Source organism: Myxine glutinosa, chromosome 14 (assembly GCF_964187855.1).
Source record: "Myxine glutinosa chromosome 14, kmMyxGlut1.1, whole genome shotgun sequence".
Classification (NCBI taxonomy): Eukaryota; Metazoa; Chordata; class Myxini; order Myxiniformes; family Myxinidae; genus Myxine; species Myxine glutinosa.
In genome coordinates, this window is record NC_136274.1 from 37,221,932 (window position 1) to 37,242,222 (window position 20,291).

At 48.0% G+C, this 20,291-nt stretch overlaps 1 protein-coding gene across 5 annotated transcripts in view; it reads left to right on the forward strand.

Moving 5' to 3' along the window:
• Positions 1-20,291, forward strand: part of OCA2 (OCA2 melanosomal transmembrane protein) — a 155,962-nt gene that overhangs the window by 82,883 nt on the left and 52,788 nt on the right. For all 5 annotated transcript variants that reach the window (XM_068135579.2, XM_068135574.2, XM_078768348.1 and 2 more), the window contains 8 exons: positions 655-747; positions 6,971-7,120; positions 9,185-9,242; positions 9,418-9,490; positions 9,632-9,789; positions 12,562-12,650; positions 12,863-13,016; positions 13,565-13,636. In XM_068135579.2, the coding sequence (XP_067991680.2) occupies positions 655-747; positions 6,971-7,120; positions 9,185-9,242; positions 9,418-9,490; positions 9,632-9,789; positions 12,562-12,650; positions 12,863-13,016; positions 13,565-13,636 (847 nt within the window). The remainder of the gene's footprint in view (positions 1-654; positions 748-6,970; positions 7,121-9,184; positions 9,243-9,417; positions 9,491-9,631; positions 9,790-12,561; positions 12,651-12,862; positions 13,017-13,564; positions 13,637-20,291) is intronic.

Genomic DNA, 20,291 nt, shown 5'->3' on the forward strand with positions numbered 1-20,291 from the left:
ATGCTGTGGGAAATTGCTGAAAGCAAAGCTGTGGATAGTATAGAGAGAGGGGAAGGGCGGGAGCAGAAGAAACAATGTGGAGAGGGATATGTGCCTGGAGCTGGTCGGTTGGTATGGAAAGAACTTTGGTGATCTTCCATCAGGCTGTAGGCTCAAAACATGCCTAAACCTGTTTCCCAGCTGAGATTTCATAATATCACCTTCAATCCCGAGCAGTACTTCGGAGGTACAATGAGCATGGATTGGAAATCTTAGCTGATAGAATGGAACGAGGTTGTCGAGGTTACCAGCTACACCCATTGCGACATTTGTTTACTGAATATTTATACTGAATTCCCATTTCTACCAATACACACTCCAAAGGAAATTGTTCATTTCACGTCAGACATCTACAAACCCCCGTCATTGACGGGTACCTTTGCTAGAATAGCAAAGTATATATATATATATGTATATGTATGTATGTATGTATGTATGTATGTGACCCCGATCTAACATTCAAAACGCATATATATATTCATATGCAATACAGTATGCTGAACTGAACAGGTACTATGAAATAACTATCATTATACTAAACGTTGATTATTTTATCACCTAGAAGCCAAAACGATAACAATAATATTTTGCATTTAATTGTTATATCAAATTCAGGTTCCACGATGGAACACACAGGAATTCCATGAACCTGCTGGAGAATGATGAAAAAACTCCACTACTACTCAATACTCTTCTTCCACTGACAGAGTAAGTTTGACGTCACCATTGTGCTCATGCTAGTTATTGTATATACTCCTATATAGGATCCTCTTTCTCTCATGCAACTTTAACCCAACAACCCAACTCAATCCTTCTGACATACCCAAAGCAGAATAACGTGACGCCCCTGTACAATGACAATAAACACCAGCAATAATATAATTCATAATCTTGCAATATTCTAAATTAGACATGAAATACAAGTAGTTATTGACACGAATTGAACTTCTCTTCACAACAAAGTGCCTTCTTAGTCGAGCTGTGCTCACCAGGATTTGTCGCTTCGAAGCAATACACATCATTTTATTCAAAAAGTGTCATGTGACAGCTCGCGTGAGTTGATATGCAATTTTTAAGCAATTACAATAAAGTGAGAAATGATTTTGATCAGTTTTAGCTTCAGCAGCAGGAGAGCCTTTGAATCGATCCAGATGACAGCCGATCGACCAATAAGCATTTGTCCATGTTGAAGGAGCTGGGGCTCCCACGTCGATCGGAAGAATGGACGCGACAAAAAGCTAGAATTCATCCGAGTTGCTTTAATGAAATCAAACACTCAGGCACTCTGAAAACCCGTTTGTCGGTCAGCAATATATATCTATTCCTCCAGGGGGTTTGCCCAGGCCCGGCGCCAGGGGGCGTGGCCCAGCGTCCTGGCTGCGGCCTGGCAAGTTGAGGGCGAGCCTGCCCAGGCATGCCCGGGCATGCCCGGGCGTCCCGACCGAGGCCTGGCAAGTTGAGCGCGGGCCTGCCCGGGCGTCCTGGACGAGCCCGGCATGGTGATCGCTCCGCGTCCTTGATAGGTGCAAGGCGATTGTGAAAACCCAGCGGCAGCCGCTACACATGTCCCCCCAGAATCGACTTGCACCGGCAGGGTCAATTTGAGGGGGGTCCTGATGACCCGGCCGAAGCGACCCCTGGCGGGTCGTGGGAGGGGGTCCGGTGAGGTGGTGGGCGGTCGAGTGGGGGGCACCGTGGACGGGGGGCGGCCTCGCCGCGGCGGAAGGGCCACCCGTGGTGGGTGGTCGACGTCCACGTGCGCCGGCTTGAGGCGGTCCACTGCAATCCGGTCCGACCTGCCGCCGATGTCGATGACGAACGACTTGTCGTCCCGTCGCAGCACCCGGAAGGGCCCGTCGTACGGCGGCTGGAGTGGCCACCGATGTGCGTCGTGACGCACAAAAACATACTCCGCTGTGCGGAGTGCTGGGGGGACGTAGGACTGGGGGTCACCGTGGTGGGATGTTGGCACGGGGGCAAACCGTCGGGCGGCCTCCTGGAGGTCCGAGCGCTGGTGAGCTGCGGACCAGGGACTGGTAGCGTCGGGCACGAATTCGCCCGGGACGCGTAGCACCTGGCCATAGACAAGCTCGGCGGTGGATGCCTGGAGGTCCTCCTTGGGGGCCGTGCGAAGGCCCAAAAGGACCCACGGCAGCCGGTCGGCCCAACCGCCGTCTTGAAGGCCGGCCATGAGCGCGGCCTTCATGGAGCGGTGGAATCGCTCGCACAACCCGTTTGCTTGGGGGTGGTAGGCCGTAGTACGGTGGAGCTTGACCCCCAGGTTGCGGGCGACCGCGCCCCACAGCTCGGAGGTGAACTGTGGTCCGCGGTCTGACGAGATGTCCGCCGGTGCGCCGAAGCGGGCGACCCAGGTGGCGATGAAAGCCTGCGCCACGTCGGCGGTGGTGGTGGAGACGAGGGGAACGGCCTCCGGCCACCTGGTGGTCCTGTCCACCATGGTGAGCAGGTGTGTGAACCCCCGTGACGGGGGGAGGGGGCCCACCAGATCCACGTTGACGTGGTCGAAACGTCGTTCGGGCACGGTGAAAGGTGCCAGCGGGGCCTGGGTGTGTCGGTGGACGTTGGCCCGTTGGCAGGCCGTGCAGGTGCTGGTCCAATCGCGGACGTCCCGACGAAGGCCGTGCCAGACGAAACGCGCCGACACCAGCTTCTGGGAAGCTTTCCGGCCCGGGTGGGAAAGGCCGTGGAGGGAGGCGAAGATGCGGCGTTGCCAGGTGACGGGCACGATGGGGCGAGGCTGGCCTTGGGAGACGTCGCAGAGCAGGACAGTGTCCGCGCAGGGGATGTCGGCCAGGCGGAGGCCCGTGTCCGCCGCCCGGAGGGCTTGCACCGTGGTGTCGGTGGTTTGGTCCGCCGCCATAAGCGCAAAATCCACGCCCAGGTGGACCGCGTTCGCGCTGGCCCGGGAAAGACAGTCGGCCACGGCGTTGTTTTTGCCGGCGACGTGCCGGATGTCCGTGGTAAACTCCGACACGGCGGAGAGGTGGCGCTGTTGGCGGGCCGACCATGGCTCCGTGACCTTGGCCATGGCGTAAACCAACGGCTTGTGGTCGACGAACGCCGTGAAAGGTCGGCCCTCCAGGAGGTGGCGGAAATGGCGGACGGCCAGGTGTAGACCGAGGAGCTCCCGGTCAAACGTGCTGTATTTGAGCTCGTTCGGCCGGAGCTGCCGGCTGAAAAAAGCGAGTGGCTGCCAAACCCCGTTCACCCATTGCTCATGTACGGCGCCCACCGCGTAGTCGGAGGCATCCGTGGTGAGGGCGATGGGAGCGTTGAGCACCGGGTGAGCGAGCAGTGTTGCATCGGCGAGGGCCCGCTTTGAGCGTTGGAAGGCCGCATCCATTGCTGCGGACCAGGCGATGTCGTGCTTGGCCGGCTTGCCCCGGAGGGCTTCGTAGAGGGGCCGCATGAGTTGAGCCGCGCGGGGCACGAAGCGGTGATAAAAATTCACCATTCCCAGGAATTCCTGCAGGGCCTTTATGGTGCGGGGACGCGGGAACGTGGTGATGGCCTCGACCTTGGTTGGCAGCGGCACGGCCCCGTTCTTGGTGATGTGGTGGCCCAAAAAATCAACGGCCGTCGTGCCGAAGTGGCATTTGGCCGGGTTGACGATGAGGCCGTGCTCGCTGAGGCGCCCGAACAGTGTTCGGAGGTGGAGGAGGTGCTCGGCCCGGGACGTGCTGGCGACGAGGATGTCGTCCAGGTAAACGAAAAGGAACGGCAGGTCACGCAGCACGCCGTCCATCAAGCGCTGGAACGCCTGAGCCGCGTTCTTGAGACCAAACGGCATCCGCAAGAATTCGAATAAGCCGAACGGCGTGATGACTGCCGTTTTAGGGACGTCGGCCGCCCTGACAGGTACCTGGTGATATCCCCGTATGAGATCAATTTTCGAAAAAATGACCCGTCCCGCCAGACGGGCGGAGAAGTCTTGGATATGCGGGATCGGGTACCTGTCGGGGGTGGTAGCGTCATTGAGACGGCGGTAGTCGCCACACGGGCGCCATCCACCCCCCGGCTTTGGCACGATGTGCAGTGGCGAGGCCCACGCGCTATCGGAGCACCGCACGATGCCGAGGTGCTCCAACGCGTCGAATTCGGCCTTCGCTACTGCGAGCTTGGCTGGGTCGAGGCGGCGGGCCCTGGCGTAGACCGGCGGGCCCGTGGTTGGTATGTGGTGCTCGATCCCATGCCGTACTGCGACGGCCGAAAACGTCGGCCGCGTGAGGGCCGGGAACTCCGTGAGCAGGCGAGCAAACTCGTTCGCCGCCGGGACGGTGCATGCCAGCTCGGTCGGCGCGGAGCTGCTCAATGTGCATACCAGGGAGCTGAAGGTTTCAGCATTGATTAAACGACGCCGTTGGACGTCCACCAGCAGTCCGTGTGCGCAGAGGAAGTCGGCGCCTAGCAGAGCCATGGGCACGTTGGCGGTTTCAAACGTCCAAGCAAAGCGTTGGCCGCCGAAGCAGAGGGTGACGTTGCGCGGGCCGAAGGTGCGGATAGTCGATCCGTTGGCCGCAACCAAGGAGGGGCCGCAAACCGCGGATTGCCTGTCCTGGTCAGAGGCGGGTATGACGCTCAGTTGGGCGCCGGTGTCGCACAGGAAGCGCCGTCCGGACGCTTTATCCGTGATGAACAGTAAGTTGCCCGTGTGGCCGGCGCTCATGGCTGGTAATGAACGCCGGCCCGGCCGTTTCCCGGCCTGCCGAAGGTGCACGGGGGTCGGCATGTTCGGGCCTTCTGTCCGAACCTGGCATGATAGTAACACCACGCTTGGTCAGGTGGAGGCCTCGGTCGTCGTGCTGGAGGTGGTCGGCTCGGTAGAGCGGCCGCCAATTGCGTCGGCAGTTCGGCCGTCGACCGTGCCGGGTGCTCGGGCGCCATGGGTGTTGCGTCGGACGGCGATGGGTCCCATGTCGCCGCTGCGATGCGCTGTCCTGCGGCGGAGATCTTGTCGGCTTCTCTGGCAAGGGCCCGGGGATCTGTGATCGTCGTGCTTGCCAGGGCGAGGCGTACCGGGTTAGGCAGCTGACGGAAGAACAGCTCCCGGAACAGGAATGCCGGAGAGTGCTCGCCGAGCAGTGAAAGCATGTAGTCCATTCGCTCGGAAGGGCGCGTGTCGCCGAGCTCAGGCAGTTCGAGCAGGCGCCGTGCGCGTTCCGCCGATGGGAGGGCGAAAGCATCGAGGAGCAGCTTCTTAATCGCGCCGTATTTGTCAGCGGCTGGCGGGCGTTCGAGGAGGCTCAGGGCGCGGGCCGCGGTAGCCGACCCGAGCGCAGCTACCACATGGTGGAAGCGGGTGTCGTCGGCCGTGATGCCTCGCAGGGCGAACAGGGACTCCGCCTGTGCGAACCAAACCGCCGCGTGAGCCTCCCAGAAGGTAGGCAGTTTAAGGGCGACTGCCGTGTCCATGTCGATAGGTCACCAATGAAGGAGCTGGGGCTCCCACGTCGATCGGAAGAATGGACGCGACAAAAAGCTAGAATTCATCCGAGTTGCTTTAATGAAATCAAACACTCAGGCACTCTGAAAACCCGTTTGTCGGTCAGCAATATATATCTATTCCTCCAGGGGGTTTGCCCAGGCCCGGCGCCAGGGGGCGTGGCCCAGCGTCCTGGCTGCGGCCTGGCAAGTTGAGGGCGAGCCTGCCCGGGCATGCCCGGGCATGCCCGGGCATCCCGACCGAGGCCTGGCAAGTTGAGCGCGGGCCTGCCCGGGCGTCCTGGACGAGCCCGGCATGGTGATCGCTCCGCGTCCTTGATAGGTGCAAGGCGATTGTGAAAACCCAGCGGCAGCCGCTACAATGTTCGCTTTTCTTGGTAATTTCCCACTGGACCCGTAATCTATAATAATAAAAGGCAGTGTGTGTGTGTGTGTGTGTGTGTGTGTGTGTGTGTGTGTGTGTGTGTGTGTGTGTGTGTGTGTGCGTGTGTGTGTCAATGGTGGATTATAGCGGGATTTGCTCACGGACTCAGATCCTGAACGGTCCAAAATATTTATAATTGAGTGAATAAAATGATTTGTGCAGTTTCTCTTTTTACAAATGAAAATAGCTGTCTGGACATGGTCCAAACTTGGTAATCTGTTCTATTATCATTAAAATAGTATGATATGAGGGAGCGATCAAGGAAAACTGTGGAGTGAGTCGTGCGAGTGGATGGTGTGTGAGTGGTGTGATGCTCCATGTGCGTTAACAGTATAAAGAAGGCTGTGAGTTCCATGTGAGTGAACGTTGTATGGAGGGCCCTGAGACTGGCTGCTCGAAGAGTTTTACAAACGGGTAAAAACATCAATCTCCTGTACCTCCTTCCCTCACTTCTTTCCCCACACTCACTCTTCACCAACCCTCACTCCTCTCCAACCCTCACTCCTCTCCCTCCTCATGCCTTCCTACCCTCACACTCCTCTACACCCCTCACTCTTCTCTCACCTTCACTCTCTGCTTCCCTTCCCTCCATCTCCCTCCTCCATCTCTTTCCTCCTCCTTGCCTCCCTCCTTCCCTCTCTTCCCTTACTCACCCCCATCGCCCCCTTTTTCCTCCTCACCCTTCCTCCCTCCCCTGTCCTCTCCACTTCCCTTTCCTCCCCTCCTCTCTTTCCCTCCTCTTTTCATGTTCCCAGCACAAAGCGTTGCCCTGCAACACCAGGTACTTTTGCTAGTATCGCAATAATTTGAAAGCGAAATGCAAAGGGAAGGTGAGCTATCCTTCACTAAAAGTAGGTGAGCTATCCTGAACAAATCACAAATTCCTACTCTGACATACAAGGGGCACTGCATCAGCGGCACAGCCTCGCTCCCAGCAATGTTGCAACCAGCAGCCGCACACAAAATGAAATGAAATGCTCAATGATGTTTCCACGACTGTTTGCTGGCATCATGCACCTGACATGTATGAACTCGTTTTTGCAGATCGGGTCTTTTCTGCTCTTCTTTGGATGATCTCTGCCTGACTTCCATTGAGCTGGACCTGCAATGTGGATCCAACTTGAAAAACTCAACCTCAGGAGATGTCAAGATCCGAGCTGAAGAAAAGGAAACCTCTCGATCTTCCAAGTGCAGGTAGCATATTTATTACCTCCCGTTGGACTTATGGATTGGGTCTTGTCCGTCCGTCAGTCTGTCTGCAACAATATATTGGAGATGTATGGACCGATTTTGTTCATATTTGGCACAAAGACAATACATGTCGGTATACATATGCGCACCATATTGTTTCGCGATGCAATAAAAGATGGCCGACTGGCGGCCATTTTAGTTATTTTTAAAAAGCCGATATTCAACACGTCATCAACCATTTCTCGGACACGCATTTACCGATTTTGTTCAAACATTGCACAAAGATAAAGAATGATAACTTACCTAATGCGCCCATCATTTATTTTCGAGATTACATCCAAGATGGCCGACTGGTGGCCATTTAGTTACTTAATCCTGTCCCCAACCATTTCTTGAACATGCATGATCCAATTATGTTCAAACTTGGCACAAGCACAGTACATGATGGCACACGCAAGCACCTCACTTTATTTTGCGATCTCATCAAAGATGGCGGACTGGTGGCCATTTTAGTTGTAAAAAAACCCGATATTGTCCTCTACCACTAATGTCCATTGTCCACAAAAAAAAGTCCTCCACCACTGCTCGGACATGCATTTACCGATCTTGTTTAAACTGGGCAAACGGATAATGAGTGATGGCTTACATAAGCACGTCTTTTTCTTTATAGATCAGATCCAAGATGGCCGACTGGCGGCCATTTTGTTACTTTAAACGTGTCCCCAACCATTTCTCGACATGCATGGACCAATTTTGTTCAAACTTCTCACAAACACAACACATGAGAGTGTACATAAGCAGAAGATTTCGTTTTGTAATTCGACCAAAGATGGTCGACTGACGGCCTTTAACTCCGTACACCAAAATTGCTAAAACCACAGGTGCTATATGACGGTTTATGTGTTTTTCTTCTTGTTTTTTTTCCTGAAATAATCACACTTATGATGATAGTAATTCTTGTACATATTTTCAAGTGTTTGTGTGTGCCTTTGTACATTATATTATTTCACAGCCTAACGGTAGTACCGAGAGGCCTCAAATTTTGGATGTCGGTAGGCCTACGTCAGAATCTGGGCCAGGTTTTAAGCTACCACACGTTGGCCTTGACATTTCCTTTGAGGCCACCATAGGCCGCTATAAAGTGTAGGTTTGGATGTGGAGTTCGGCAGCGCTGCCCGCGGCCCGCAGGCAAAAGGTATAACCACCGTGAGGCCAATAACTCCATACCTTTTCAATATCCAACACATCCTGAAACCACCGCCAGGAAAAGCTCACCAAGCTGGACAGTACCAGGTAGCTCCCATGGGCAGTGCCAGGTATCCCCTGCCTTCCTCCAGGCAGCGTAGGGTATCCCCTGCGGGCAGTGCCGGGTATCCTCTCACCTGGGCAACACTGGGAATCCCCTTACCTTGGCAGCATCAGGAATCCCCCTCACACCCCCTCACACCCCACCACCCCCCGACCCCTGTGCAGCATCAGGAATCCCCCTCACACCCCCCCTGACCCCCGTGCAGCATCAGAAATCCCCCTCACACCCCCTCACATCCCCCCCGACACCCGTGCAGCATCAGGAATCCCCCTCACACCCCTCCGACCCCCATGCAGCATCAGGAATCCCCCTCACACCTCCTCAAACCCTCCCCCCCTGACCCCCGTGCAGCATCAGGAATCCTCCTCACACCCCTCACATCCCTTCCCGACCCCCGTGCAGCATCAGGAATCCTCCTCACACCCCTCACATCCCCCCCCGACCCCTGTGCAGCATCAGGAATCCTCCTCACACCCCTCACATCCCCTCCCGACCCCCGTGCAGCATCAGGAATCCTCCTCACACCCCCTCACACCCTCCCCCCCCGAACCCCGTTGCAGCATCAGGGAATTCCCCCTCACACCCCTCCCACTCCACCACCCCTTTGCAGCGCCAGGTAGCCCCTACTATACTACTACTAATAATGTTTTTAGCAACATCAACTTGCATGTCTATGTAATGTGACATCAAAGTAAATGACCAAGATGGTACAACGATCACATTGTCTTTTTGGTAATAATTGTTCTGATCATTTGCAGATTTTTCTTGAGATCTTTCAAGACGAGTTTCCTTTTCGGTGTCGTCGTCATTTGTGCTGTGAGTAATATGTAGTTTGCTCGTGTAGTTTGGGTTTAAAACAGGCCATTGCCTACATTTTACTATTCGGATGACATAAATGTGAAGAAGCCTTAATCTAGGTACAGTATTTATACAATCAGGTTTGTGTTTGTGCGTATACTCTCTTTTGTTCACCACGTGACCCGAACCTCAGGTGTTGTTTGCATCAAGACCAGACCAAGATCGGCCCTGGACCCTGTTTTCCCTAACTTCCTCCCAAGAATATCGTATCCTTGTAATTCGTTTGTTGCAAGGACTTTTAGATCATCATTATTAATTTTAAAAATTATTATTATCACGGTATTTGCTTTGTGCTTAACCTTGAGGCCAGGTGATTGACCAATCGCTGGGATCCTTGACTTTGAAAGCTTTGAATTTATCTGATGCAAGATCGGCCAGACTTTTGAAACTGAGCATAAGAGGTCCATTTGAAGAGAACGCAGGACGAAGAAACAAGGGATTTCTCTCTGTGCGCGTAATACAACAGGGAGGAGAACAAGATGGAGGCAATCGTTTGTCGATCCTGGTGAGTTCCGTGTTCCGGTTGGTCATTTACACTACTCTAGTCTGGCTACATTTACTGAACAAGCTGAGCATGTACCTCCATACAAGTTTAAAACTTTTACGGTGAAGGCTCCAGTCATGAACTATATCGTCATCATCAAGGCCAGGCCTTAAATAAAAGAGCTGCGTTGCTAGAAATGTGAAGAAAGAGAGAATAGTTCAAGAGTTTTTGAGGAAGTAAAAAATCTGCTTTTTGAAAAGGGGGAGATCATAAGTGTTTGGAAAGACATGGGAAGGTGAAGAGTTCCAGAGTTTGGCAGTGGTGAGGAAGAAAGAAACATCATAACGTGCCACCCATGAGTTGCCAATGGCCACACAATGATTATGAGATGTCGTGGCTTGTCGAGTATTCCGTGGTCTCGCTAATGGAGGAGGTACACAAGCAGCAAGTTATTGGGAGCAGAAACCGAAGTACTGTCTAGAAAAGAGAAAGAGAGCCAACTTTGCGGCTTAATTTGAGCAGGTCGAGTTTGGAGGTCAGATTGGGAGAGTTGATAAGTCGGATTACTTTGGATTCAATCCTGCCCAGTAAGCACGTGGACCTAGAACCGCCCCAGTACTCTATACAAGGACGAATCGATCCTTGATATAGTTGAAGCAACTGTTGAGAGGAGAAGAATCTTCGACATCTGAACAGGACTCCCAGTTTCTTCGAGGCAGATTTAGCTGTTTCTGTAATGTGTGGATTCCAGGACAAATTTGATGTTAGGGTAATACCTAGTAGGTTTATTGTATCACATGGTGTAATTGTGGAGCTTTCAAAGGAGATTGGAGAGTTGAGAGGACGTTTAGAGAGAGAAAGAGATGGGAAGGTATTGGATGAAGGTATTGGATTGAATGAAATCTTCAATTCACTCGTTCAGCCCAACCAAACATGAGCCGTGAAAACTGTTCAGGTATTGTTTCAAACAGCAGGAACTTGGAATGCTGGTAAATGCCTCTAGTTATAATAACGTATTGATTTGCCATTGGGATCGTTAGGGAGACCTCATCGATCTTCTATACCATAAGTGATGTCCTCCAGCAAGCCATTGGCCCATTCATTATCTCCACCACCAAATGTGGATGGAGGTTATGTTTTCACCCCTGTCTGTCTGTCTACCTGTTTGTTCGTCTGTCTGTCCGTTTGTGAACAAAATATCTCAAAAAGTTGTGGATGGATTCGGACGAAATTTGGCAGAGATGTAGCTTATTCGACAAGGACGAAATGATTAGATTTTGGTGAAGATTCGGATCCGGCTACTATAATTTTGTTAAGTGATTCTTCACCATTGGGAGATAGGGCCAAAAATGTTGCATAGCAGGATGTCTTAAAAGGTTGTGGACATATTTGGACTAAACTTGGTGAAGAGGTTGTGTGTGTGACAAGGACGATTCGATTCGATTTTGTTGAAGATCTGAATATGGATTCGGATATGATAATTATTTAATTTCTAAGTGATTCTTCACCATTGGGAGATATGGCCAAAAACTATACATAGCAGGATATCTCAAAAAGTTGTGGACGGATTTGGACGAAACCTGGTGAAGAGGTTGTGTGTGTGACAAGGAAGAATCGATTCGATTTTGTTGAAGATCTGAATATGGATTCGGATACGATAATTATTTAATTTTTAAGTGATTCTTCACCATTGGGAGATAGGGCCAAAAACGATACATAGCAGGATATCTCAAAAAGTTATGGATGGATTTGGACGAAACTTGGTAGAGAGGTTGTGTGTGTGACAAGGACGATTCGATTCGATTTTGTTGAAGATCTGAATATGGATTCGGATATGATAATTATTTAATTTCTAAGTGATTCTTCACCATTGGGAGATATGGCCAAAAACTATACATAGCAGGATATCTCAAAAAGTTGTGGACGGATTTGGACGACACTTGGTGAAGAGGTTGTGTGTGTGACAAGGAAGAATCGATTCGATTTTGTTGAAGATCTGAATATGGATTCGGATACGATAATTATTTAATTTTTAAGTGATTCTTCACCATTGGGAGATATGGCCAAAATCGATACATAGCAGGATATCTGAAAAAGTTATGGACGGATTTGGACGACACTTGGTAGAGAGGTTGTGTGTGTGACGAGGAAGAATCGATTCGATTTTGTTGAAGATCTGAATATGGATTCGGATATGATAATTATTTAATTTTTAAGTGATTCTTCACCATTGGGAGATAGGGCCAAAATCGATACATAGCAGGATATCTCAAAAAGTTGTGGACGAATTTGGACTAAACTTGGTGGAGAGGTTGTGTGTGTGACGAGGAAGAATCGATTCGATTTTGTTGAAGATCTGAATATGGATTCGGATATGATAATTATTTAATTGTTCAAGTGATTCTTCACCATTGAGAGATAGGGCCAAAATCGATACATAGCAGGATATCTCAAAAGGTTATGGATGGATTTGGACGAAACTTGGTGGACGGGTTTGGTGTGTGACGAGGAAGAATCGATTAAATTTTGGTGAAGATCCGGATACAGATCCGGCTAGTAGAATTAGAAGTGATTCTTCACCATTGAGTGATAGATCTAAAATCGATATAAAGCAGGAGATCTCAAAAAGTTGTGGACGGTTGATTTCGATTCAATGTGTTTCTGGTCCACTCTGGGATACAAAGCGTAAACTGTTCACCTGGCAGAGGCATGCTCTCTACTGAGTGCCGCTCTAGTTTCAAATGTATTTAGTTGACTGTCGTCACTCATGAATGTTCACTTTTTTTACTCTAGGGGCTTTATAACTGGACCATTGATACGAATCCTTCGAGACAAAGAGTCGAGCATGAGATGAGAACACTCGACATTGAGACTGTATCAAGGTGGGAACTTAACGATAGACCATTATTAAGCATTTGCTAAACAGTCCACATTGTGGTCCTGAGTCACGTTTGTAGAATGCTTGTACAATGTGTTGAGAAAAATTTGAAAGACTTCCATTCATCAGTGGATTTATTTATTTTAACATTCTCAACACCCTGCTAATTGGATTGTCGTGTCTCTGTGATTCTGGTCCATGTGTTTCTGTGTCCAGTGGCAGGACCTCAATATATGTTAAAGTGTTTGCACCAAGAAATCGGTTTGTCCAGCTGGGGATCTCACACCACTTTGAATACACCACTGTGGAGGGAAAAGTGGCTATCGCTTCGGTCATCCTTCTGGGGGTTTACATACTCATCATTACTGAGGTAAGCATTAATCTTCAAAATGCAAGAGACTTTCACGAATTTAACCTCCATTTCCATCTGCGCAAGTCGTGCATCCAAAGAAGCTGCCAGGGTGGCCTGCTGTCCCAGAGATGGGCACACTCACCTCTGAGCCGTCTCGCCTGGGTTTGAATCCTGACCCAGCTACAAACTGTCATCATGTGCTGCATATGTAAGAAGAAGACGAAGAAGAAGAAGAAGAAGAAGAAGAAGAGGAAGAAGCATCATCAGAACACTTCATTTGGATTGTCCATAATCCCTGCCTTTTTTGCATTGCAATTGAACATTAATTTTATATTTGTCATATTTACTTTTGTTCTGATATTTTCACTTCCCAAATTGAATTAATCGTTAATTAATGCAGTCATCTGCAAATCATCGGTGGTTTTATCTTTCTCCATCGACATTTATTTATTTTTCCAGGTTAACTCTCGCGACATTCCTTCGTGGCAAGAATATTAATTTATAAAGTTGATACAATTCCCTTACTGTATGTTTGTATTATTTGAATGGATGTTTACTTTTTACAGGTTGTACATCGAGCTCTTGCAGCAATGCTTGGTTCTCTGTGTGCACTTGCTGCCCTGACAGCTGTTGGTGATGTGAGTAAAAGCACGTGGAAACCATAGAAAGAAACCTGTAGAAAGACAAAACTCACAGTTGGAAACAGATCTGATCCATTAACTACATAAACCGAATCTTAAACCGATCACAAGTCATTACTAAGGAAAACATTTTTGTGGCACGATAATATAAAAGACGTTTCATAGGATAAAAGTCACATGAGATGCCATCTGCATATTGGGGGCATGGGTGAAAATTGGAGGTGAGGGGTGGGGGAAATCAACAAAACCAAAGAAGGGAAGAGGGCATTGTGAGAAGAGGGTGAACATCCCCAGCTTACTCGAAATGCTGTCTTCTGCGATTCTTAAAACATTGGGTTATTTTCACTTTTGTTGTGCTATTCCCCATTAAATATTTGTGGGAAGTTAGGAGTGTGCAACACACGTGGATATTAATTCAAATTTCTGCGAAAGTCAATTTAATATCACAGTTACCTTTAATTATATCCTACTATCTATATTATAGCCGGCGAAGCCGGTGTTGTCAATAAACGCGTACGTATTATGTCGAAAACCAGATTATGCCTTGGCTTGAGAATTCCGAAGCTCAATGGAGGCCGCCATCTTGCGGATGCGGAAGTATGCAAAACAAATTGAAAAACGTTCAATAGGAGTTTCTTTCACCCGTCTTTGTTTGATTCACAATCTTATGCACCTCCAATTGATAATTAAAATACTTTAAGACCAACCTCGGCCCGCACGGGCCTGGTTATCATCAACGAAAAGCGTCACCAAACACCGGAACCAATGAGATTCGAGCATTTGAAAAAATATTTCTAAAACCAAATCACGCAATGGAGGCCGCCATCGACCGGATGCGGAAGTTTGCATAAAACAATTGCGAAAAAGTTCAATAGGAGTTTGTTTCACCCGTCTTTCTTTGATTCACAATCTAATGCACCTCTAACTTGTAATTAAAATACGTTAAGACCAACCTCGTTATCTTCAACGAAAATCGTCAACAAACACCGGAACCAATGAGATTCGAGCATTTGAAAAATATTTTTTTAAAGCTTATTATGCGTTTCAGACGCTGAAAACGGCGTCAAATATTCTAAAATTGACGAAGAACTATTTTTTAGAAATATCGCGGCCGTCGGGGATAGTTTTTCACGGCCAGAAATACGGTATAAGCGGTTTACATAAAGAAAGAAAGCTCTGTTTGATTAACGACAGTCACACATTGCCGTTGAAACGGCGCTATCGTCTGATCTGTCGGCACTGATCTTACTGCAAGCTAACTTCTTCTGGTGGAGGAAGCCGCAGTGCCCGGAGAGAACCAGCCCTGACAGCGACTGAAGTTAGAAGACTACACACATACTGTGAAAACGTATGTTAAGCCCAGTTAAAATTTCTTAAAATAGGCCTTAAGCTAGCACATCGTACAGTTACTTCCTTAAGCTTCTTGTGACATTTATTGTATGTAGGTATTGGGGAGGACTGTCTGCTCTTCTCTTTTACCAAGTCTTACCAGGTACGGTACCTACACCGACGTACTATCAACTACCTAACCTACTGATGCCATCGTGATGGGTAAAATAGTGGCAAGAGGCTTTGGCTTCGCCGGCTCATTGCGGCTTTGCAGTCGGGTACTAGTAGCCGGCGAAGCCGGTGTTGTCAATAAACGCGTACGTATTATGTCGAAAACCAGATTATGCCTTGGCTTGAGAATTCCGAAGCGCAATGGAGGCCGCCATCTTGCGGATGCGGAAGTATGCATAACAAATTGAAAACGTTCAATAGGAGTTTCTTTCACCCGTCTTTGTTTGATTCACAATCTTATGCACCTCTAATTTATTATTAAAATACTTTAAGACCAACCTCGGCCCGCACGGGCCTGGTTCTCTTCAATGAAAAGCGTCACCAAACACCGGAACCAATGAGATTCAAGCATTTGAAAAAATATTTCTAAAACCAAATCACGCAATGGAGGCCGCCATCGACCGGATGCGGAAGTTTGCATAAAACAATTGCGAAAAAGTTCAATAGGAGTTTGTTTCACCCGTCTTTGTTTGATTCACAATCTAATGAACCTCTAATTTGTAATTAAAATACGTTAAGACCAACCTCGTTATCTTCCACGAAAATCGTCACCAAACACCGGAACCAATGAGATTCGAGCATTTGAAAAATTATTTCAAAAAAGCTTATTACGCGTTTCGGAGGGTGAAAACGGCGTCAAATATTCTAAAATTGACGAAGAATTATTTTTTAGAAATATCGCGGCCGTCGGGGATAGTTTTTCACGGCCAGAAATACGGTATAAGCGGTTTACATAAAGAAAGAAAGCTCGGTTTGATTAACGACAGTCACACATTGCCGTTGCAACGGCGCTATCGTCTGATCTGTCCGCACTGATCTTACTGCAAGCTAACTTCTTCTGGTGGAGGAAGCCGCAGTGCCCGGAGAGAACCAGTCCTGACAGCGACTGAAGTTCGAAGACTACACACATACTGTGAAAACGTATGTTAAACCCAGTTAAAATTTCTTAAAATAAGCCTTAAGCCAGCACATCGTATAGTTACTTTCTTAAGCTTCTTGTGACATTTATTGTATGTAGGTATTGGGGAGGACTGTTTGCTCTTCTCTTTTACCAAGTCTTACCAGGTACGGTACCTACACCGACCTACTATCAACTACCTAACTTACTGATGTCATCGTGATGGGTAAAATAGTGGCAAGAGGCTTTGGCTTCGCCGGCTCATTGCGGCTTTGCAGTCGGGTACTAGTATTAACGTTACGTTATCATTATTACAAAATGATATTACTATTAAAAAAACGAGGCTAATTCCTTACTTCCACAATTATTAGTACAGCACTCGCTTATCATTGATGCATGAACCATACACCGCTTCAATCTAGAAACTCTGCAATAACGACAAAGGGATTGCAGTGTTACGATTATATTGGTATTAACGCTATTATTATCTATCTATAATTCCAGTAATCTCTGTGTGTTTGTTTGTACGTTTGTACGTTTGTACGTTTGTTTGTTTGTTTGTCTGTGACCGCTGTTTCTCGACAACCACGGGTCCGATATACTTTAAACTTGCCAGGTATATTGCTGGGGACCCGAGGATGTGCCTTTTCAAGGTTTCATATTAATCGGACAATTACTTACCGAGCTATGTCCAAAAAACGATTCAACCAATCAGAGAGCAGCGAACTATCGCGTGTGCCGAACGTGGCGGACACACTCTGCCTCGGATGGCACATTTGAGAGCGTATTCATTTATTTCACGTTTGCAAACTATGTTGGCGCTATGTTGGCGTTAAACTATGTTTTAAAACTAATAAAAACCATTTCATGTAAATAGAGGGGGGGGGGGGGGGGGGATTGTCACTGTACTCGCACGAGCAGATGGCGGAAGTGCCTGACCGCCAAGTGAAGTCCGAGCAACTCGCGGTCGAAGGTACTGTAACGGCGTTCGGGCGGGCGAAGCTGCCGGCTAAAGAACGCCAGCGGTTGCCAAGCTCCGTTTTAAAACTAATTAAAACCCCGGGGGGATTGTCACTGTACTCGCAAGCCGTTCGCCGTTCGCTTTGGCGTTGCGAATGGACCAAAACATTTCATGGACGAAACCATTTCATGTAAAGCGTTCGCCGTTCGCTTTGGCGTTGCGAATGGACCAAAACATTTCATGGACCAAACAATTTCATGTAAATAGAGGGGGGGATATAATTTTAGATATAGATATAGTACGGGCATGCCCTAGTTATTACAAAAACAATACGACTGTATTAAGAAACCTGGGCTAATTTGTCCGAAGGTGCCTGAAAGTGAGGCATGAAGGCATGAAGCCTAAGGCCTATATGTACTGTGTCATTGGAAGATCCGTAACGTCTATGCTTTTGATAATTGATTGGTAATTTTAACAATCGGTTTGTTTGTGTTTCACACTGAATGAAAAACATAATGGTAGAGCATGGTGATTGTGATATATGACAGGCTCGACGATACCCTGTCATGTGACCAGATTCTCAGCTATGATTGGTATAGCTACATTTGAGGGGACATGCATACATACATACGGACGGATAAACACTGTTCTACACGGCTTTGCCCTTTGGCCTACGCCGTAAAAATAGAAGAAAAACAAAATTTGATTTCATGAAATGTCAACGGGATTGGAACAGCACTGGGCAATGCCATGTACCATGCTAGTGTTAAATAAGGCAACTCTGTATGTGTATGTATGTACGTCTAAAAAACATCGAAAAACTAGAAAGAGCAATCAGAGATTGCAGACCCTCACCAGGACGTGTTTTCAGTGTTTTTTTAAAGGCTTTTGTGTTAAAACAAATATGGCTGCCGAACCACGTGATCGATGACGTCATCTTTTTTTTTCTCCACTAATTTATCTCCAGATGATGATCAAGAAATTTCATCTTGATCGGATGAAGTTTTTTCCTTGTCGAATTATGACGTCATAATGGAGGCACCTATGACATCATCATTAACATATTTTATTCCACATGGAGAGTTTTTTTACAATGAGCCATGTCTCATTTTTTTCTATTCAGTGCTGTCGGAGATATAGAGGTGCAAAGTTTTTCGGTTTTCCAAGATGGGGCCTGTACCACCTATTAATTATTTATTTTTTTGGATACAAGATCGAGGCTCGTGTTGGAGCTAACATTACTCACAAAAAAACGGACACACAGAAGATACAATAAAGGGAGTGGGAGACAAGATGGGGAGAGAGAGGGAAGCGCACAAGTACCACAGCAGAGAACAGGACATCGGGAGATCTGTGGGAGGGAGAGGGCTTGGGGGGAGGAGGCATGGGAAAGGGATAGGGACGACGACGACGTCATGACGTCATAATTATTAAAAATATATACAGGTGGAGGTGCACCTATGGTGAAACTTTCTTGTCAATCGAACCAACGGTTGCAGAGAAAATCATATTTATTCCGTGCAGACAAACAAACAGGCAGACAGAGTGGCGAGGGTAATAACCGTGCTGGGCCGATCTCCACGGAATTTTGCACAGGTGTTGGTAATACCCAGGGTCAGGTCATAGGCACAAGGAATGTGCTGTGTGTGTGTGTGTGTGTGTGTGTGTGTGTGTGTGTGTGTGTGTGTGTGCAATATTTGTGTCCATATAGAAAATAAAAAAATACAAATCCCATCACCTTTAAAGCTAATGTTATGCTACCTTTCTAAACTAGTGCTTCCCCTCACATCGCCTGACTTTTTTCACATTTTGATGTGTTACAGCCTGAATTTAAAATGGATGAAATGTAATTAAAATGAAATACAGAAATATGTAACTTACATTAAGTGTTCAGCCCCCTGAGTCAATACAAAGCGCCTTTGCAGCGATTACAGCTTCGAGTCTTCTTGGGTATGTCTGTATCATAGATTTAGGGAGTTTCTCCCATTCTTCCTTGCAGATTTGCACAAGCTCTGTCAAGTTGGATGGAGAGTGTCAGTGAACAGCAATCTTCAAGTCTTTACACAGATTCTCAATGGGATTCAAGTCTGGACTTTGACTGGGCCACTCAAGGACATGCACGTTCTTGTTCTGAAGCCATTCCAGTGTTGCTTTGTCTTTGTGCTTGGGGTCATTGTCTTGTTGGAACGTCAATCTTCACCGCAGTCTTAAGCCTTTTGCATTCTGAAGCAGGTTCTCCACAAGGATTTGCCTGTATTTGGCTTCATTCATTGTTCCCTTTATCCTTACAAGTCTCCCAGTCCCTGCCACTGAAAAGCATCCCCATAGCATGATACTGCCACCACCATGCTTCACGGTAGGGATGGCGTTAGATGGGTGACGATTTCATCGAATCGATTTCCACCAGACGTAACACTTTTCATTCATGCCAAAAAGTTAAACTTTCGTCTCATCAGACCACATAATATTCATTTCACCCCAATTCCACTTTTTTGAAATACCAACTTCTGTCCTGGAAGTCCTTGGTGTCCTTGTGTTTTATACTTCTCCAACCCCCCCACCCCCTTCCCACGCCTCCTCCCCACAAGCCCTCTCCCTCCCACACATCTCCCTGCTCTTAAATGTTGTGTGCTCTCAAGTGTTTGTGTGCTTCCCCTTCTCTTGTCGTCCGCTCCCTCTTTTTATATATTTTGTTTGTCTGGTTGATTTGTTTGTGAAGTAAATGTCAGCTCTTTCACGAGCCTCGATTCAGTATACAACAACAAAAAAAAAAATACTAGTTGAACAAGCTTTGTTTGACTGCGTACTTTGGCTGTTTGGTCAATGTACATGTCCCCCCTCTCCCTCCCTGATGGACTGTACTCTTCACAGAGCGTCATTGCCGCCAAAGGAGCTCCCTAAGCAAGGGATATACTGGATGGTTTGCCATTGTCTTCCCAGGAGTAGTTAGGGTAGGAAATTGGAATTTGGCCATGGTGGCGCATCAGCAACCCTCCCTCATAGGAATTTGGAATTTGGCCATGGTGGTTCATCAGCAACCCTCACTCATAGGAATTTGGCCATGGTGGCTCATCAGCAACCCTCCCTCATCCCTCATCAGCAACCCAATCACACCAGAAGCAGGAATCAAACTCCCAAGGAAGATGTCTTCCAAATTTGATATTGTGGCGGACACAAAAGCCCACTGGCGTGGTGACATCATTCCGCGCACCAAGTGGGCGGTGGCCACGCCC